This window comes from Sabethes cyaneus, chromosome 3 (assembly GCF_943734655.1).
Source record: "Sabethes cyaneus chromosome 3, idSabCyanKW18_F2, whole genome shotgun sequence".
In the NCBI taxonomy this organism is placed as follows: domain Eukaryota; kingdom Metazoa; phylum Arthropoda; class Insecta; order Diptera; family Culicidae; genus Sabethes; species Sabethes cyaneus.
This window is the reverse complement of record NC_071355.1, coordinates 204,021,625-204,042,393: the sequence shown is the minus strand read 5'-3', so window position 1 is coordinate 204,042,393 and position 20,769 is coordinate 204,021,625. Positions and strand designations below refer to the sequence as shown.

Genomic DNA, 20,769 nt, shown 5'->3' with positions numbered 1-20,769 from the left:
ACTTTTGAATACCAATCTTGCTCCTAGAGCCAGAAAGTGCGAAAACTGGCCATTATTTGCCCTAGGGTAAGAGGTTTCATTACATTCCTCCAGCCAGTACCATTCTCATAACTAAGGGGAGGGTGTGTAGAAGCCTGAAAATAAACCCATGCCAAAGTCATTTGATATCGAATGGCCTGGTTGTAATTAAGTTCAAAATGAAAACCACTCATGTGTCAAAGCAAACTTGAATTAAATCTACTAAGACGCTCCAAAAACTTCAATCAAAGCAAACTGGGCAAATTTGACAAGGCTATAGCCCCTCCTGACGGAATTTATATCATACTAGCTGACCCGGCAAACTTCGTACTGCCACCAATTGAATTAAATGCCGTAAATAGTAAATTTAGGATGTACTCAAAGTGTAGGTTAAGTTTTGTGCGTTTTTGAGAAGTTTAGCTTTTGAGGGAATGGTTAATTGACTACCGGATTTTCATAGAACATCTGTTTCTTACAACTGTGCTAAACCATTAGTTAGAAATGGCAATCAAAATCGTAAAATTTATTGCCAAATATACGCTAAAAACATGTGGAAAATGTTGATTTTTCAATTCTCAGTACCCAACAGTTGTGCTGAGTGTCAATTTATTTTTTGTAAAAGTAGACTCGATGTTATTATATAACGCCTAATTCCGTCTACTGCAGTTAACTGTCTAATGATATGCAATATACATTCAAAACTTTTTGAGAACAGAATCATTGCACCACCAATTATATTTTCATTGCCGCCGAAATCTATGATTGTTCTGTTCAACGCCCTCAAATGTTTTCTTTCACCTTTGTGCATTCTCCCATTATTGATTTGAAATTTTGTATGTTCTTTTTTACGCAAATTGTTGGTTTATTAAACATATAATTTGTTGACACTTTAGATTTCCTCTATCCAAATCAGAGCTTTGTTGTGATTGCCACCGTAATTTTTGAATTTAAATTTGATATTCATATGTATGAAATGACAATGTCAATTAGATTCATTAGATTTTTAATTTTACTTATCAATCGATTGGTAAGAATTTGCCGAATGAATTATAGTCTACTGAAAGTCCTCAAGCAATTACCTTTGTTAGTATATTATACCAATCCGATAGGTTTCATTATTCCTCAAAATATAATCAATGTTATTTGCTAATTTCATTTCTTGCTGGGCTCCTCAAACATACGAAAATGCAAATAAATGTACGCCTTGTCTTAAACCCTTTTTTGTCTTCTTTATTACTTTGGTATTTCAAAACAATTTGAAACAGAATTATAATTTTATGAGCCTTTTTGCACTTTTAGAAGTCTAATTAGAAGAGAAAAGGACAAAAAATAATTAACGTTGTTTTCAATACGGTTTTGTCTAATGGGTTATATGTACTTTTAGTGTTAATTTATTTCAGCTAATATTCTTCAAGTACACTTTTCAATTAAATTTAATACATAAAGTATATTCTTCACTTGACGGTCATATAGCTTCATACCTAATTTTTAGTCATTGAAACATTTGTAAACATGCATTAGAAACGCATACAACGTAGAAAGTTTCCAGTTCTGGTTAATTTCATTAATTTGATAAATGATGTGAAAGAATTAGTTTTAGACTATTAGGCTCTTTTACAAACTGAACCCCAACGCATTATACAACATTTATTATTTTTTAAATTTGCTAGCCCATAAAACTGTTTATTAGCAAGAATAAAGATTCTGTTTCAATATATATACATATATTGCATACCATATTAACGGACAACTACAGCAGACGGAATTAGGCATTATCTATAGCTATCGAATTTACTTTTACAAAAAATAAATTAACAGCCAGCTTAACTGTTGAGTGCTATAAATTGAAAAATCAAAATTTTCCACATGTTTTCAATGAATATTTGGCAATAAGTTTTAGGATTCTGGAAAGATTACCATTTCTAACCAATGTTGATTTCAGATAATCGCCGCCACCGCAATGTTTGTTCGATTTAATCGACGTTTTTCGGCGAAATAAGTATGAAGATTTTTAAATACCAGTTAGTCCGGATGTTTCGTGCTACTACTGGTCTTCGCTCATCATCTGCGGACAACTTTTTCGTCCATTAGGTTCTACTTGGACTTATTTCAGTATTCAGTATTTCTAACACAGTTGTAACGAACAGATGTTCTGTGAAAATCAGGCACTATTGACCATTCAATCAAAGTTACCCTCATCAACATGTTTGTTAGCCCAGCAACGACGCTTCATATTGAATGCGACGCCGGTTGATTTGCACCGATAATAATTATAGTAGTCTAAAACATTGTCTATGCGACGAATGGCGGGAAAAGTAAAATATCGGTTTTTTTTACTATTTTTCAGTTTTTCGCGTAGATTTTTAATATTTTTTTTGCGTATAAACCTGACGCAAACCAAAACACATCAACTGAAAAAAGAATCAAGCAATTCCGTCCTGCCGTTCTTGAGTTTATCCCTTACAAACAAACGAACCAACTTGGTTTTATTATATAGAAGAAGAAGAAGAAGATTGCATTGCATGCATGAAACATATAAAACAGTGTTCAAATCGGTATCGATCACAGCTTGTTTGTAACCAAACTAAAGCTTTGCGAGTTGTTTGAAGTTATAACAGGTAAATCGTCAACTATTGGTGAAAATAGGTTAAACTTCTTCTAATGAGTTCTATAACCAATCTAGCGTTCCACAAGGCAAAACGTGGAACCACTATTATTTTTTTAATCTGTCAAAGCGTGTGTACGTTATATTGATGGGCAATCCAAATATAGGTAGTATATTTTAGGTACTCCAAAGAACTAAGAAATTCGTATCTTTCGTAAACTTTAAATTACTCTATTGGACGAGACATCGCATATAACTTGCCACACTATAACCTTCTTGCCGATTTTTTTAGTGTGAACAGCCTTTTAGTGTGACCGGCGAAAAATTCGTCAGCTAAAGAATAATAGAGCCGCCGGAAAGAACCGTCTCCCGGTAGAGCTCTACAAAAATGACCAAGAACCACTAGCAACGGCACTTCATTGGATAATTTCTAAGATTTCTAGGAGCAGAACCTACCAGAAGAGTGGATGGAAGCATATACAAAAAGGGCGACCGGCTAGATTGCTGTAATTACCGCGGTATCACGTTGGTCAACGCCGCCTACAAGGTTCTCTCCCCGATTTTGTTACGTCATCTATCCCCAATAGCAGGAGAATTCGTAGGGCAGTATCAGGCGTTTTTATGGGGGCTTACGCTACTATGGGTCAAATGTTTACTCTCCGACAAATCCTCTAGTAATATCGAGAGTACAACGTGCCCAGACATCATATTTTCGTGGATTTCAGGGCAGCATACGATACAGTTAAACGCGAACAGCTATGGATGCACGAGTACGGTTTTTCGGACAAACTGACGCGGCTGATCAAAGCTACCCTGGAGCGAATGATGTGTTACGTGCGCTTCTCGGGGACACTCTCGAGTCCTTTCTAATCGCGCAGAGGGTTGCGGCAAGGGGATGGACTGTCCTGTATGTTATTCAAATATTTGGTAGGAAGAGGCTCCAGAGAAAGCGGATAGTGACCACTAACGGCGGTGAACTGGAAGTGGCTGATGAATTCGTATGTTTGGGAACTCTGGTCACCGCCAACAATAATACGAATAAGTAGATTTAACGACGCATTCAAGCTAGAAATTGAGTCTACTTTTGCCTCCGTAAGACGCTTCGATCAAAGTGCATAATATCTCGCTCAAAGCTGACGGAGTACAAACGGATAGTAGAGAGTGGCGGAGGTGTATGAACCACGAGTTACAGTAACTACTTGGAGAGATTCCCATCGTACCGCTGGTAAAAGTTGGGAGACTACGGTGGACCCGACAAGAACCCGACTGGCATCAGGAATAGAGGGGCCCAACAGATGGCTTGACCAGGTTGAAGGCGAGTTGCGTGTGTCGAAACGCGCAACGAATTGGTGACGAGTAGCCGTGAACTGAGTACAATGAAGAGGAATTATTGTTACGGCATGAGCCACCCCGGATTTCGGCAGGTAAAGTAAGTAAGTAAGTTATTGTAAGGCTGACGGTAAGCTTGTTACTCGCGCACCAGCTTCTCTAGCCTAGCAAGGAGGATGCCGTAATCCGCCTGATCAAACGCTGCTTTCAGGTCCGTATATACAGGACATGGACAGCAATCAGGGCCTGCCACAAAAGACGATCATTAAGATTGTCGCAGTGGTCTTTTAACGCAATGCCCTTCTGGTATACAAATAAAAAATACTGGACATGGTGAACATGGAGAATAGCAGGAATAAGATAAGAATCATGAGCGATGGACAAGCTGCGGTGTCGCCAACACAAGAGCTGGTTAGGAAGGTAATTAGTGAGCTGAAAAATGACAATGTTGCTGGGGACAAGAACGGTTTTCCGGGTGGACTTCTAAAGGCCCCCATACACGTACGCACATGTTGGCCGAACATGTTGGTGAATTCATGCTCGTCCAACACGCTCGCCGGTGTGTGAGTGCCACGAACCAAGCTGACAGAAGAAAATGTTCGGCTCGCCGCTCGACCGGAATGAACCTCCAACATTTTGTTCATTTCCAACCCAACATATACGTACGTGTATGGGGGCCTTAAAGGCGAGAAGCGAACGTTTGGACGAAGCAATCTACCGGATCATTGTCAGGATTTGGGTGGAAGAACAAATACCGGAGGAGTGGTTGGACCTCATTTGCCTTCTTTTTTTTGACGTAGGACTACGTCTTACGGCACGTTTTGAGATAGGGTGTCATTCCAAAAAATCGAAAAATGCGAGCGTCACGAAAAATGAAAGGTTTTGAGCGCTAATAGCTCAGCGGTTTTCCGATCGATTTTCAATATTCTTACACCAATCGATCGGAAAATCTTCTAAGAATTGACCCAAATGAAGAAAAGTATGGATTCTTGATGTTGAACTATTGAAAAATTGAAAATAATGTACCTATGTTTTACCAGAATTCTCGCTTCGTGATTGGTTGGAAGATTCTTTACGATAATCTAAACCTATACCAATTTGATATCTGTGCTTGGGAAGTAAGCCTAAACAAGTGACAAAGCTTCCTCATTTCAACAAGATTTCTCAACACCGCGGTTCAACCTAGACCATTTTGATGTCCTTGCTTGGGAAGTACGCCAGAGAGAGTAACAAAGCCCCCTCGTGCCAACAGATTTCTTACGAACGCGATTAAACCTAGTCCAATTTGATGTCTGTGTTAGGGAAGTGTGCCAGGAAAAATGACACAAGTTCGTTGCCCCAACCGATCGCAAATTCTTTACTGCGAGACGATTAAACCTCGGCGAACTTGATATCTGTGTTGGAAAAATGTGCTACAGCTGTAGTGTTCGGTTATAATACGACTCTGTATGAATACGCATGCTTGCCGTTTTATTAGAAGTGTAGTGAAAAGATGTGCTGTTTATTAAATAGGATTGAATTGGTAAAATCCCTTCAACGTGGGAAACCATGGATAATAAAAACAATCTTTAATTTCAGTAAGGTAGCAGGAAAGCAATAGTTTGTGTTCTTGATTTTGTTAAATTGTTTTCAAATGCACCATCTTTTGAGAATTGAACGTATGCAATGTTACTACTTTGATAAATGTTACATACAACGCATGTAGCATGTATATATGTTGCATATAGCATGTATACATGAAGAATCGAATGATTACAAGCATGAATACATGCCACTATCACTACAAAGAGACTTACATAGTCCTGCGTCACCTATATATGCGGTCGTGTCTTGTACACAACCCCTCTAATTTTTTATTAAAAAAAGACATCATTTCTTGTGGAAAAACTATCGATACATAACATTGCTCAATTCTGCCTAAATACCTGATCTCTTAGCGACCCTATTTTATAGACTGTAGTCTTTGGTCGGCGAGTACCAAACTGTTTTTCGAGAGGGTCGCTTTACGAAATATCATATATTTACACTGCGTTAGTTACTAGACGAGTTTCGGGAGTACAACTTGCAGACTCATCATCTATTTTTGGACTTTAAGGCGGTGTACAATTCAGTGAAACGAAATGTGCTGTCGTAGATAATAGTAGAACATGGTTTGCCGACGACTACTAGTTACGCTGGATCGGCCAAAATCATACGTCCGAATAGCGGATGAGACGTCAGCCACTTTCGTGACGTTCAACTGATTCAATCGTAGATTAGTGGAAATGGGGAGCAGCGAAATTGGGACTTACCATTAACAAGGTCAAAACGAAGTATATGGTTGCTGACAGGGAACGTGGGATGTTCAAATGCTGTTGGTACCGAAGGTAAGCTGGTTGAAGAAATGGAAGAATTAAACATATACCTTTGTACGCTCGTAACAAGTGACAACGATGTAGGCCGTGAAGTAAAACGGTGAATTGCAGCTGCGAAGCGAGTTTTATAGGGATAACGTAGCCAGCTGAAGACCCGCAGTGTTGACATTTCGCATAAAATTGGCGCTCTACAGAGTAGTAATCCTCCTCGTGGCTCTTTACGGACTTCATTTATGGATGCTAAAGGAAGTTGATCGGCGAGTGCTTGGGCTTTTTGAGCGTAAAATTCTGCGATTAACACTTAGTCTTAGTGACAAAAAGGAAAATGGAGTGTGACGCAGACGCATGAACCACGAGCTTTATCAAGTATACAAATATTACAGAAATACCCTCTGCGTGGATCTTAAACCCTTCTGCGAGCGATTTCTTCACAGCTAATCCTTTTAGGTTATGAGTGCTGAATCTCTTCTCGAGTTGCTCTTCCCGCCACTGGTTGCGCACAATGCGTAGGCGGGTCTTTTCAATCAGAAAATGATGATGATACCCGTTACGTCTCCCAATCCGACTTGTATCAAGTGATTTAAAGTACTGAAAAAAAATTCCACATACCGCACACTATTATCGATCATTTTCCTATCGAGCGATCACCATTCTCAAGTTTATCGCCAGCTAGCAGGTAGATTCGTGGGAAGTTATCAAGCCAGTCTTGTGGACGGGCGATCGTCAACGAACCAAATCTTTGTGCTGCGGCAGATTCTCCAAAAGTGTCGTGAATACTAAGTCCATATGCTCCACATTTTCATATATTTTAAAACCATCTGCGATACTATCAACCGTGAAGAGCTGTGGAAAATGAAACGTGCGGGTTTTAACATGCGGGACACGAGCTTCAATAAATCTAGCCAAATTATCTGCTTCACTGATGACGTGGACATTGTCGGAAAGACGTTCCAGCCGGTTGCTGAGCAGTATACCAAACTTAGTTGGACTTGTGGTGTGGTGAATACGTCTAAAAGCAAGTACCTGTTAGCAGGAGGAACCGACCATGATCGAGCTAGCATAGGCAAGACTGTGGTAGTCGACGAGGATGAATTCGAGATGGTGGACGAATTTGTAATGCTCGGGTCGTTGATGACGTCGTATAAGAACTGCAGCAGAGAAATACGCAGACGTATTCTTGCCGGAAGTCGTGGTTACTACGGACTCCCTAAGACCCTAAGATCTGGTAAGGTTCACCCCCGTACCAAATAAGACCGGTAGTCTTCTACGGGCACATAACGTGGACAATGATCTACAGGTACTTGAAAACACTGGTCGTTTTTGAACGTCGTGTGCTTACGACCTTCTGTATGGTATATGGAGGAGAAAGATGAACCACGAACTAGCCCAGCTCTTCGGCGAACCCAGTATCCAGAAAGTTGATAAAGCTGGAAAGGTATAATGGGTGGGACATGTTGTGAGAATGCCGGACAACAATACCGTAGAAATTGTGTCGCCTCGAATCCGGTTGGTACCAGACGCAGAGGTGCGCAGCGTGCGCGATGGGGACAGTGTGGGACAGTCAAGAAATCGGAGACGGATAGCAATGGACCGAGTTTATAGGCGGAACATTATTATGCAGGTCAAATCCTGAGAAACATCGCTCAGGATGAGTAAGTAAGTTATCGATCATTTTGTCGACGCCATGGCGTCCAAGATGTGTGCGTTAGATATTCCGTGTTGATTATCTTCGCATTCAAGTCACCGGTGTAGATTAGAATCTAACCCACGATAGTGTTCAGTTGACTGTAGAAATTCTACATGTCCTGCAGTTGGTCAGCATCGATTGATGCATAACGTTGAATTACGGTAACGTTCAAATCCTGCAACCTAAATTTTACAATTCATTCCCATTCCCATTTTGTGTGTGCTTCGGCGTAGAGCAGAACTCCAAGGTCAGACTACCGTCGTACCAAGGTTTCCGTTAGTATTCATCTCGCATTCCTTCACTACATTGTTGTCAGATTATCAACGTTCCTGAGGTTACATCAGCAAGTCCATATTTCAGCTGGTAGTCGTTTGAAATCGTAAGGCTTGTGGAGCCGTGAGCTAGAAATTGGTGAAAACCAGAGCTATACAGTCCAAGTCCAAGTCCAAGTCCAAGTCCACGTCCACGTCCACGTCCACGTCCACGTCCACGTCCACGTCCACGTCCACGTCCACATCCACGTCCACGTCCACGTCCACGTCCACGTCCACGTCCACGTCCACGTCCACGTCCACGTCCACGTCCACGTCCACGTCCACGTCCACGTCCACGTCCACGTCCACGTCCACGTCCACGTCCACGTCCACGTCCACGTCCACGTCCACGTCCACGTCCACGTCCACGTCCACGTCCACGTCCACGTCCACGTCCACGTCCACGTCCACGTCCACGTCCACGTCCACGTCCACGTCCACGTCCACGTCCACGTCCACGTCCACGTCCACGTCCACGTCCACGTCCACGTCCACGTCCACGTCCACGTCCACGTCCACGTCCACGTCCACGTCCACGTCCACGTCCACGTCCACGTCCACGTCCACGTCCACGTCCACGTCCACGTCCACGTCCACGTCCACGTCCACGTCCACGTCCACGTCCACGACCACGTCCACGTCCACGTGCACGTGCACGTCCACGTCCACGTCCAAGTCCAAGTTCAAGTGCAAGCCTAAATACTTTCGGAAAAACCTGTCTAACGTCTCCGAAGCACAATTTTGAACCTGCATCAGCCATGCGGTCGTGTCTAGAACACAAGGTTTCTAATTTTTAATTTTCCATATTGCAGTGTTGTTATTTTTATATTATACAAATTTAAATGAGAACAAAGTTGAAGTTTAATGAAAACTTGGTAAGCCATAAATTGTAACATTCGCTTAATTAGACAAAATGGTACTACTCCCACCTAAAGGCTGGATAAAACAAACGTTAGCAATTTATAGCAAAGCGGTGAGGTGCGATTCGTAAATACATGGGACAATATAACAAGTTTACAATAAATAAATCTCAACTTAATTCATTATTTCAATTATGATAATTGTCAACGTAAAGGTTCACCAAAAATTGATTGTGTTAATGTTTTCTGATTGCATTCCACAAGGATACCAGCTGATGAACAGCTCAGCTCAGCTCAGATACTCACCTGCACCTCGTTGATGTACCACGTTAGGTTGGCGGCGGGTCTCGAGTGCGCCGAAGTGCAATTGCCCCGGACAATGTCACCAACTCGATAGCGAGGTCGAATCCCGTGAACCAGCGGCACGTGCTTTGGGACCTCTGAAAGGCAAAAAAAAAAGAAATGAAACAAAACAAATGAGTTTGAATGAGGTAAATGTGTTCCGGCCTTGAACTGTTTCAATTTCATTTGTATGCGCTGACGTGAAAGTTTTTCAAATCGATGTTTACGGTAAATACGCGGCTCATGGTTGTACGCCAATCGAATATCGATAATTAATTATTTAACCATCTGGAAAATTTAAATAATGGCTTAATTTATCTGTACACGTCAAACGCCCGGATTATTATTTATATACATATTTGATGAATAGTGCTTTCGATTCCTATTCCTCTCCGGTAATTCGCGACGGTTCGGAGAGGAAAATACAAATATTTTCCATTTTCCAGGCCTTTGAGGTTCACAGCACTATGGAAACGCACAACCCGGCTCTAAATGTTGATTTGCTCAGTAAACTTTCAATAAATCACATCATATTTTGGAAATTGCAATTCATCCCATCGGGACAGTGCAATCAAAGCATATGCGAGCTAATTATCGAAAATAATTTATGACGATCGATTAAATTATCAGATGAAAGAGTGCTCGGTGTACGGTGTTTGCGTGTGTTGAGTGATGCTCTGATGCATGCAACTGACGGGTTGGGTTGGGCAGATGTACGCCACCTGGTCCACATTGAGTGAGAAACCCTTCGGGCCCTAATCAGACCAGGCACAGAGAAAGCCGATCACTGCATTATTTGGATTGCTATTGTGATTTCTGTAATTGAATTGATGTATTGATGTTTAGAGCGGAAACTTGATATTGGTTTACTAATTGGAATTTTCACCCGCTTCGCTCCAGCTACTACTGAAAGGGTTAGTATTTGTAAAGTTATTTCCAATATTTTTTCAACTTTGAAAGCCTGGTTCGTTATAATTTTCACCATTAATAATGTAGTCCAACAACATTGCCATGAAACATTACTCTAAATTAGGAGTAATTTTACTAGAATGAACTGTATCAGTTTCAATTTGAACTTTCACGTTTTCAGAAGTGGATGTTACATTTTAGATTTAAAAAGACAACCTGAAAACACGCTGCGCTTCCAAAAACCCGCACTGCTCGGTGGAAATAAATTCTCTGTTATTTCAAATTCATTGTGGTTAGCTGGTAACGGTTAAATGGGGATTGACGTTGCCAGTTGGTAGTGCCACATTTTACACTTTCGTTCTCGTTTGCTCCGGCTCGGACCTTCGTATTCGTACCACCGGCCGACGAGCACAGCGCACTCTATCATGCCTCGGGGCCTGGATCGGAAACCGCACAATACCAATACTCGCGTGGGGTTGAAGACGCCGGACTGGGCCAGCAGCTACGCCAGCGGGGGTTATTCAAATTGATAAATAATGTAACCATTCTGCGGGGTTAATTATACGGTTAAAATTTTAAATTATTGTCTTCGACTTCGGGCTACGGCGGATGTTCGGCCGCAGTCACACTGGTCGCGCTGGCCAAAACACACACAACATAATGCTGGACCAGTCAGTAGTGCCAGTGCGGTTGTTATGCTGCCGACGGTTGGTGGGACCAACTCGAACGGACGTGCCATAATCATGGCGGTTGACAGCTCGCTCGTTCGGTGGCGCTAACTGCCAGCAGCTGAGTAAAAAGTGATGGGTGTTACACTTACCGCAAACTTCCAAATCACCCGTGACAATCATTGTGTGAAAGGACGGTGCATCTGCTGACACCTCGCAGCTGTACTTGCCCGACGACATCATGTTCAGGGCGACCAGCATCAGTTGACTCTCGTTGGAGGCGGTTTGCTGCAAAAGTTGGAAATGAGAAGAGAACGACGGGGTTGTTAAAGGTTTCCAAAATGTCACTTTGATATGTCATGGGGTTAATGGGTTTCAGCACCGAAATGATTGTGGCTCAAATAAAATAGTGTAGGATTGGTTTAATGCTCGTGGAGTCACTTGGTAGTGGTTTATGTGGTTTGTTAACACAATTCTGTAAATGTTCACAGAATAAAACTTTAAATCGACAACTGTATATCAAACCGTAAAAATAAGTGCATGCTATAAATTACAAATAAACAAAAGATTATTGTGACATCCGAAAAACAAGGAAACATTTCACGTTGCAGTATAATAAAATAGTTAAAACCATCATCATCGTCATCAACACACGATGACGCAAGGTCAAAATCCATTCCGCCTGGACCCACTACTAGTACACACTCAGTTAATCCCGGGGAGTTCCTCCCATTTTGTCCGACTGCTTCGGTTGATGGCAAAAAATACCTCAGGCAGACTACTACTACCCGGAATGAGCTTGCATTAAAAGACAATGTGAAATGAGCATCATAAAGCAATTATAATACCGACTCTAAGCGAGCTTATGCCCTCGGGCCAGTTCGGACGGGATGAGCTTTCCTTACCCGGTCTGTCGGTCCGTCCGTCCGTCCGACACAACAGGGTAGTGGTAGAACATGCATAAAACACGCTTTTACTTTAGCTAAATCATTTTGCGGAGGCGCTGTGATCGTGATGGTGGAGAGGGGCAGGCAGGAGAGACTTCAGTCTGTGTTCAGTTTCGCATTGGCTTCGCAAACCTCTGCCGGCGCACTGGAAGCTTCTGGCAAATGAGAAATAATAACAAAAACCTCAATCTGGTTGAAGAATGTCAGCTGTTTTCTAGCTTAGAGCTTGAAAAAGAGGGTGCTGATTAAAAAAGGGGTTTCCAGTCAAGCTGTGGCTTTGATCATTTGGGTTGAATTATGTTTTTCGATCAATTGATTTCTGGTTTTCAATTGATTTTAGATTCTTAATTGTACTGAAACAAGGAAACATTTAAAAGTCAGTCAAATTAGTAAGCAGCAATGATACGAATAAAATATATTTGCAAATAAATTTTAATGTGAATATTAAAGTGAATGCAAGTAAAAGTAGCATCAATATGTTCAAGGAAGAAAGTGACATCAAATGATAAATATACGTCTTGACCGCGTAGAGGCTCGGATACAAGTAAGAATAAAGAAAAAATGTCCGGTGGTGGTAGAATCACTGAACAGCGACGCAATCAGATGCAATCATCGTTCCATTATCTTCTAAGAAGCATCTTCTAGGCCATGAGCAAAAGCCAACCCGAACCTGTACATTAAAACCAATACAAGCCAGTCGTCGTATGTGCGAATCTCGGCTAGGCGGTGCTACTAGATAGAGTCAGTAGGATTTTTGCACCAGCTCCGTAACTATCCTGTACTCTAATAGCCGGCCGCGAAGTCTGTCGATAAAGAAGAGTCAAGTCTTAGAAAGAATTCGAAGCCAACAGCTTTGCTTTTTTACAACCCAAATAATACTTTTCAGGGCCACCAAAAACAAGAAGAGTTAGTTATTTTTTCAAATATTCAATTTTTTCATCAAAAATTTTGCTAACGTAGTCTTACGTTAACTGTGCGGTTATATCTGGAACACAACTTTTCTGTTTCTTTTTAAAGAGGTGTTATTTTTATGGATCGAGGGAAATTCGCAGACTTAGGTACCCAGCAAACTTACACACAGCAGTGAGTCAGCAAGAACGAAAGTTCAGTGCAGTGGCTTGACGACCCTCCCTTGGTTCTAATTTCGATTTTCAGTTGAAAAGTTTGCCTAAGATGTGATAAGGCTAAACAACGGGCTTGGTTGATAGTCATTCATCAGGGTAATAAGGGTAATACAGACCCCATAGTGGTCCGGGGAGATTGGATCGGTGCAAACTGAGGGCATATCCCAACAGGGAAGGAGGCACTGTGTTATCACGAGGTTATATAATGACATCCCCTCATGAGAGTCGGTAGCGTGGCTGTAGTAATGCAACCTACCTAAACCCAGCCTACAAACATTCAAGCAAATACGGATCGGATGCAGGAATGGAAGTATTGCGCGATAGACTGGAAGGCGATCAACGAGAGAATGTATTTATTGAGGATAAGGAGCTGTTTCTTCAATTATAGCATCATCAACTGTCCGCACGAAGGGAGACCCGACAATAAGAAGAAAGCGTTCTACGCGAGGCTAGAAGCAACGTGCGACAGCTGTTCGCCACGGGACATCAAGATCGTCATCGGGACTATGAATGCAGGGGAGGGAAGAAATGTATAGATCGGTGATCAGGCCCCATAGCCTGCACACCGACACGAACAATAACGGCCAACGATGTATATACTTTGTGGCTTCCCGGGGCCTGAAAATCCAAACCTTTTTTCCACGCGAAGATATCCACAAAACCACCTGGATATCACCTGACCAACGATCAATGAACCAGATTGACCATCACCTAGTAGCAGTACAGCAATAGTCCTCAAGACTGAATGAGGCCGCTACCGGTAAACAGCAGCGGAAAGTACAAAATGATTAGTTTGAGGGCAAATGCCAACAAACGGTGCAGAGAAAGAAAACTGATTGAAAAAATTATCTGAGCATTGCCACTAGGAAGAACTTGGCCAAATACCGATGAGCATGAAACCACGATGACCACGATCCTGAGGAGTAAACAGCGCCAAAAGGAGGACAGCGATTGTAAAGAATTAGAACATCTGGTGGAAAAGGTGAACCAAACTCGTACGCGCTTTACTCCGAAACCTAACCTGTGTAGAGACGAGGGATCTACCAAAACGGTAATCAATTCAACTGTTGCAATTATTGCGGCATAACGCTGGTAAACGGCGTCTATAAGGAATTTTTCCAGATTCTGTTACGCCGACTGTCAACGATAGAACAGGATTTCGTAGGAAATTACCAGGCGGGCTTCAGGGGGCTCGCGCAACTGCGGGCCAAACTTTTACCATCTCGCAAATCTTGCAGAAAAGTCGGGAGTACAATGTACCCACGCATCACATCTTTATTGATTTCAAGGCAGCATACGATACAGTCGATCAAGATATAGCTATGGCAGGTAATACACGAACACGGCCTTCCGGATAAACTGACGCGACTGGTCAGACCTACATTAGATCGCGTTATGTGTTTCGTGGACATCTTGGGGACATTCTCGAGTTCTCGGGTTCTGCATGCTGTTCAATATTGCTCTTGAGAGAGTGATCCGACGAGTGGGCATAAAACGAGAAGAACGATTTTCACCAAGGGTAGCCAACTCTTTGCAGATGACTTTAATATCATATCCAGGAACCTTGCGACGGTGGAGCCAATTTACGCCAGACTAAAAGCGAAGTCAAAGATGATTCGGCTAAAAATAAATGCGTCGAAGACTAAATACGTAAAAGGCTCTAGGAAACAAACACGCGCCCCCCCGCGGACGTTAACTGTTGATGGCAACAAACTAGAAGTGGTAGCTGACCTCGTATATTTGGGATCGCTGGCGACCGCGGACACCAACACTAGTAAGAAGATTTAGCAGCGCATTCATGCGGAAAATCGGGGCTACTTTGCCCTTCGCAAAACGCTACGACCAAGAAGCATACGCCACCGTATGAAACTGACAATGTACAAAACCCTTATTAGACCGCGGTAGTTCTTTTTGGACTTGAAGCTGTGACGCTGTTCACGGAAGACATACGCACCCTTGCCGTGTTCGACCGGTAGGTACTGCGGACTGCGGATTTGGTGGAGTACAAACTGTAAGCGTAGAGTGGCGGAGGTGTATGAATCACAAGCTACTGGCACTGTTTGGAGAGATTCCTATCGTACATCTGGCGAAAGTCAGTATGCTACGGTGGAACGGACACGTCGCAAGGATGCCGGACGACAGTGTGATGAAAACAGTTTTCTTCAACAGGAACGGTGGGGCTCAATGTGCAAGATGGCTTGGCCAGGTTGAAAATAATTTGTGATTTCTGGCCACTCTGGCTCTATGCTGCTGACGACGACGAACGGAACGAACGGCTCGTAGATAAACGTCAAGAATAATGAAATTAAACTAAACAAATTCCAGGTCAAAGGAAATGCCCACAAAGCAATGCCTCGTGAAATAGGAATACGGTTTTTACCGATTGGCACCGTCATTAACCCTCGTAAGCCCGATAAAATGCGAATAATCTGGTATACAGCAGCGGAAGTAAATGGAATCACCTTTAACTCTATGCTTCTGTAGAGCCCAGATCATCCGACAGTTCTAAATGCTGTTCGATTTCGCTGCCGACAGCGTCGCGTGTTCGTCGTCGGATAGATTGGGGAGATTTTTAAGCAATTCAGCACTGGTTAGGAGGACCGTTTCGCAAAAATGTGTCCCTTCCGTAAAGATAGGTCTAAATTAGGAATTAGGATCGTGGGAGTATGCTTAGCAAAGTCCATTGAAGAAAATCATACCTTTTGTGCAACTCGTCGGTTCATATGGATCGATTCCAGTACCGTTGTATCATGGATTCGCTCGGATGCTAGGAGATATTTGTTCCAGGAAAGCAAAATGAGGCAGACGAAGCCACCAAATGGAATAAAGGCACTGAGTTGACGTCGACTGCTCAATGGATTTATTGCTCGTAACTTTCTCATCTAGATTCTTCCAATGCATCTAGAGGCTGTTAGTTGTATGACGATGGATAAAGGAACTAACTTTGTAGCTACTAGTCGGAAGCACGCAGATGAGATCAAGGCTTTATAAAATTAACAATGGGCTCGCAACAACCTTCACAAATGCCAACACGCAACGGAAAATCATTCCACCGACATCTCCGCACGTGGGTGGAGCGTGGAAGAGAGTAGTGAGGCCTGTCAAGTCCAGCTTCAAGTCTAAAGTCAGGCCAAAATTTAGGTCCAGTTTCATATCAATTCTGTATCGAAATTTATGTTCGGTTTTGAGTCTCATTTCAGTTCCAATTTCCGAGTCCGAGTGCAAATCAGAATCCAAGCTCAAATTTAAACATGAGTTCTAATCCAAAACCAAGTCCGAATTAAGCCTAATGTCAAATCTAGTTTCAAAGCCTCTGGCCTGTCCGCCCGTCTTCAAGTGGCCCGTCTGTCGCCCATCTGTGGCCCGTCTGCCCGTCTTCAAGTAGTGAGTAAAATTTCAGTTATATTCTGAGTAATATTTGAATATAATTTAAGTAGGATTCAAATAAGATTTAAGTAAGAGTTGAATAAGATATCAGTAAGGTTTAAGTCGGACTTGAGTGGAATATTAGTAAGATTTAAACAAGATTTGAGTAATATTTGAGTTAGATTTAAGTAAGTTTGAAGTAAGCTTTGAGTAATATTTAAGTAAGATTGAGTAAGATATGAGCAGGATTTAAATAGGATTAGAGTAAGTTTTGAGTTGGATTCAAGTAAGACTTGAGTAAGATTTGAGTAAAATTTGGGTAAGATGGATGAAACATTTGAGTGAAATTCGAGTAGAATTTAAGTCAGATTGGAGTAAGACATGAGTAAGATTTAAATAAAATTTGAGTAAGGGTAATTTGGGTAAAGTTTGGGTAAGATTTTTGTAAGATATCAGTAACAACATTTGAATTAGATTTGGTTAAGCCTTAAGTAAGATTTGAGCAACAGTTATGTAAAATTTGAGTATGATTTAAGTTAGTTTTGAGTAATGTTTGAATATGATTTGAGTTAGAGTAGAGCAAGGTTTGAATAAGATTTGAGTATGATTTGAGTGACATTTGAGTATAATTTACGTAAGATTCAAGTAAGATTTGAGTAATAGTTGAGTAAGATTTGAGTAAAATTTGACCCGGAATTGAGTAAGATAAAGTTTACTTCATTTAGAATTGGAACAAACTTTTGCTAATATTGTGGCGCTCTTGGTGGACGGATTTGGAAGCTCTTGGAGCCCACGTGCGGGAAATTTTGTTAGCTGACTGTATTTTGTAAACAAACAACATGGAAACCGAAAGAAGGGAATTGTGCACAGTTATTTGAAAAATCCATTGTGGTCTGCATCTAGGCTAGCTAAACAGCTGAAATTACCCAGAAATACCGTATGGCGCGTTATCCAACGGTATAAGGAAACATTGACGACGATTCGGAAGCCTCAGACTAATCATCGGAGTGGAACTGTCGACCGTAAACTGCGTGGTAAGATTTTGCAGACCATCAAGAGCAATCCCAATCTGTCGGACTATGATTTGGCCAGAAAATTTGGTGCTGCCCATAGTACCGTGAGGAGAATTCGACTCCGGGAAGGAATCAAGTCGTATCGAGCTAGCAAATAGCCACACCGAACCATAAAACAGAATAGTGTAACCAAAATCCGTGCTCGGAAGCTATACCACCGGGTGCTAACCAAGTTCGACGAGTGTTTTCTGATGGACGACGAAACCTATGTCAAGGCTGACTTCGGGCAAATGCCAGGTCAAAAATTTTACATGGCCACGGCTCGGGGGATGTTCCAAGCAATGCCGACAAATTTGCACGAAAATTTATGATTTGGCAAGGCATTTGTGGCTGTGGCAGAAAAAACGACAGTTTGAGTAACAAATAAGACAATGATGTCGGAACTGTATTTGTATTTGTATTTGTATTTGTATTTGCATTTGCACATTTCTACTCCAAAAGGAGTGTCTCTAAAATCGAATTTTGCCGTTCATTCGATCCCACCACCATCATGATGTTTTGACTAGATCAAGCTGTCATTACAGCAAAGTCGTTCAAGAATGGCATGCAGGGAAATGGGTCCAGTTTGTTCTGAAAGACCTTAACCCACCCAATTGCCCCCAGTTCCGTCCTATTGAGAAATACTGGGCAATCATGAAGAGGAGACTCAAGGCAAGGGACAAGTTGTCAAAGACATCAATCAGATGAAGACCTGGTAGAATAAAATGGCCAAAATGATGGACAAAGAAAGTGTGCGCCGCCTAATGAGCCATATTACAGGAAAAGTTCGAGAATTCCTATAAAACTGTGACGAATAATTTTATCTGTATTTTTCTTTCTTAGAAAATGCTATATTTGTGTGTAACAGCATTTACGAGACCCCCTAAATCAAGCCTCAGGGACGGCAAACGTTCGCGACTCACTGTCAAGAAAACACTTGGATACCTGCTGCTCAAACTATTCCCGTTTATTAACGACTTTGTCTTCGGTAACTCCTACCTTTTGGCTTCGGGGTTTCACTTCCGGTGGCGGGATCCACATGCGACGTTGGCGACGTTGGAACGGGGTTCGACGGCTAACCTCCGGCGTTCCGACTGCGGGCTCATTCAGGACTTCTGTCAGGCGCGATGGCGACGACGCGACTTTACTGCGATGGCGTCGATGGCAGGGACGCTCTTTCAGCTTCGGGGTTGACGATCGTCGTGGCAGCGGCGGACGTGAGGACCAAATTCGGTACAACCCAGGTCGCGTTCCGAGTCACGTTGGTAACGTCAGGTAATCGGGGTAAAAACAGGGTAAACACAGGGTAAGCACAGGGGTCCTAAGTGAAAGAGGGTTTTTTTAACATCGGGTTCAAGGCGGTCAAGGTTGGGACTATGGTAGAAGATTTCTGAATAGCCATACCTGTTGTTTGCTTTGTTATACACTCTTTCCTTTCCTCCTTCAAGTATTTCTGTCTTTCACTTCTGTCTTCCTTTAGAAGGGCTTTTGTGTATTTAATCAAACAACCTTTTGATCTAATTTCGTCTTTCTGTTTCACTGCTATGATAAGCTTTTAACGGTTTGGCTTCAGACAAGGTAATGGCTTCGATTAGCTTTTGTCCAACGACCTATGACCTTTCTTCGCGCCAAGAACCCTACTTTCTCTCTCCCTGGCTGATCGTTTTCCTGACATACTCAATCCACGCTAGCTGGACTCCATTTTTCCGCCCCCTGGTGGTGGGTAGGTGGAAACCGTTGACGCGTTTGGCTGCGTTCATCGCCGAGGAAAGCTGTACGCAATAGGGTGTTCCAACTATTTTCTTGACATTTTATTTCGTGACATTTATCAAACATTTTACACGCGCGACAGTCTCCTAAATCTTGGGCGGAGACTAGGCCGACGGTTACATGTGAAAGAAAAGACCTTGAATTCAATAATAAATAACTGACATACACGCAATTGCTTTGGTCCAATACTATCTGTAGCTAACTTTATTAGTAAGATTAAAGCAAAATTTAAGTGAGATTTAAGTAAGATTTAAGCAAGATTTGAGTAAGATTTGAATGAGATTTGAGTATTATTTGCGTAAGATTTAAATAAGAATTGATTAAGAGTTGAATTTAACCCGGATTTGAGTAAGATTTGATCCAGATTTGAATAAGATATTAGTAAGATTTAAACAAGATTTAAGTAAGACTTGAGTTACATTTATGCAAGATTTGAGTAATATTTAAGTGGGATTTGAGTATGATTTGCGTAAGATTTAAATAAGAGTTAAGTAACGAGTATGATTTGAATTAGATTTGAGTGAGGCCATAACAAATATTTTATGAAGTTTTTGTCAATCCGGCGTTGGGTAACTGAAATGGGGGCGGGGCGTTGGCTCGAAAAAAAACAGAGATGTTTTTAAGGGGGCATAGTACTTTTTACACCATATTTTTTGCCTTATTTCAAATATTTTTTTCTCGATAACGCGAAAAGCGAATCTATTCGGGTTTTTTGCATTCTAAACATTGCACTTTATACTAATATTTACAATTTTGTTTGCATATGTGAACCTCTTCCCCTCTCCCCTACGGCTCCTTGAACATGATCATTCGAAAAAAACATGAATTGCGGTACCATGGATTGGCGCTGGGGGGCTTATCCGAATTGAAAAATTCCAAAACGACATGAAAGTATATTAAATTATCTCGTGTTTGACCCATCCTTTTTTTTAAATTCGAACGCATAACAAATTGGCGGACATTCAAACTTAAAAGTAAGGTTTTTAGTCGAAAAAATTGACTTTAAACATTTCTAAAAAATACAAAAATTGTAATATCGATAAAAGGATGGGTCAAACACTAGATAATTTTGTTGGCTTTGAAACAAAAAAAGAATCATGAGAATTGCTTGAGCCGTTCTTGAGTTATTTATGGTACCGACTATCAAAACCTGGTTTCGAGAAAAACGACGTTGAAGTTTTTATTCGCTGTGTAATCGCTCCAGACATGCGCGGTACAAATAGCTGTAACTTTGTCAATTTTTGGATTTCATCGAAATGACTTGAAACACATATGGTCAAAATGTTAATCTTTCGAAATAATCAATAAAAAAAATTTCGATTTTTTTAAATTGAAAAAGTACTATGCCCCCTTAATCGAGCAAAAAAATGCATTCTAAGCATTTTTACTTAAAGTTTCTACATTAATACCAAATTTATTCCTGC

At 41.6% G+C, this 20,769-nt stretch overlaps 1 protein-coding gene across 1 annotated transcript in view; it reads right to left on the bottom strand.

Annotated features, from left to right (window-relative positions):
• Positions 1-20,769, bottom strand: part of LOC128740599 (uncharacterized) — a 153,323-nt gene that overhangs the window by 9,881 nt on the left and 122,673 nt on the right. The window contains exons 4-5 of the mRNA XM_053836160.1: positions 11,239-11,374; positions 9,474-9,607 (exon numbers count right to left, since the gene is read on the bottom strand). Of these exons, the coding sequence (XP_053692135.1) occupies positions 9,474-9,607; positions 11,239-11,374 (270 nt within the window). The remainder of the gene's footprint in view (positions 1-9,473; positions 9,608-11,238; positions 11,375-20,769) is intronic.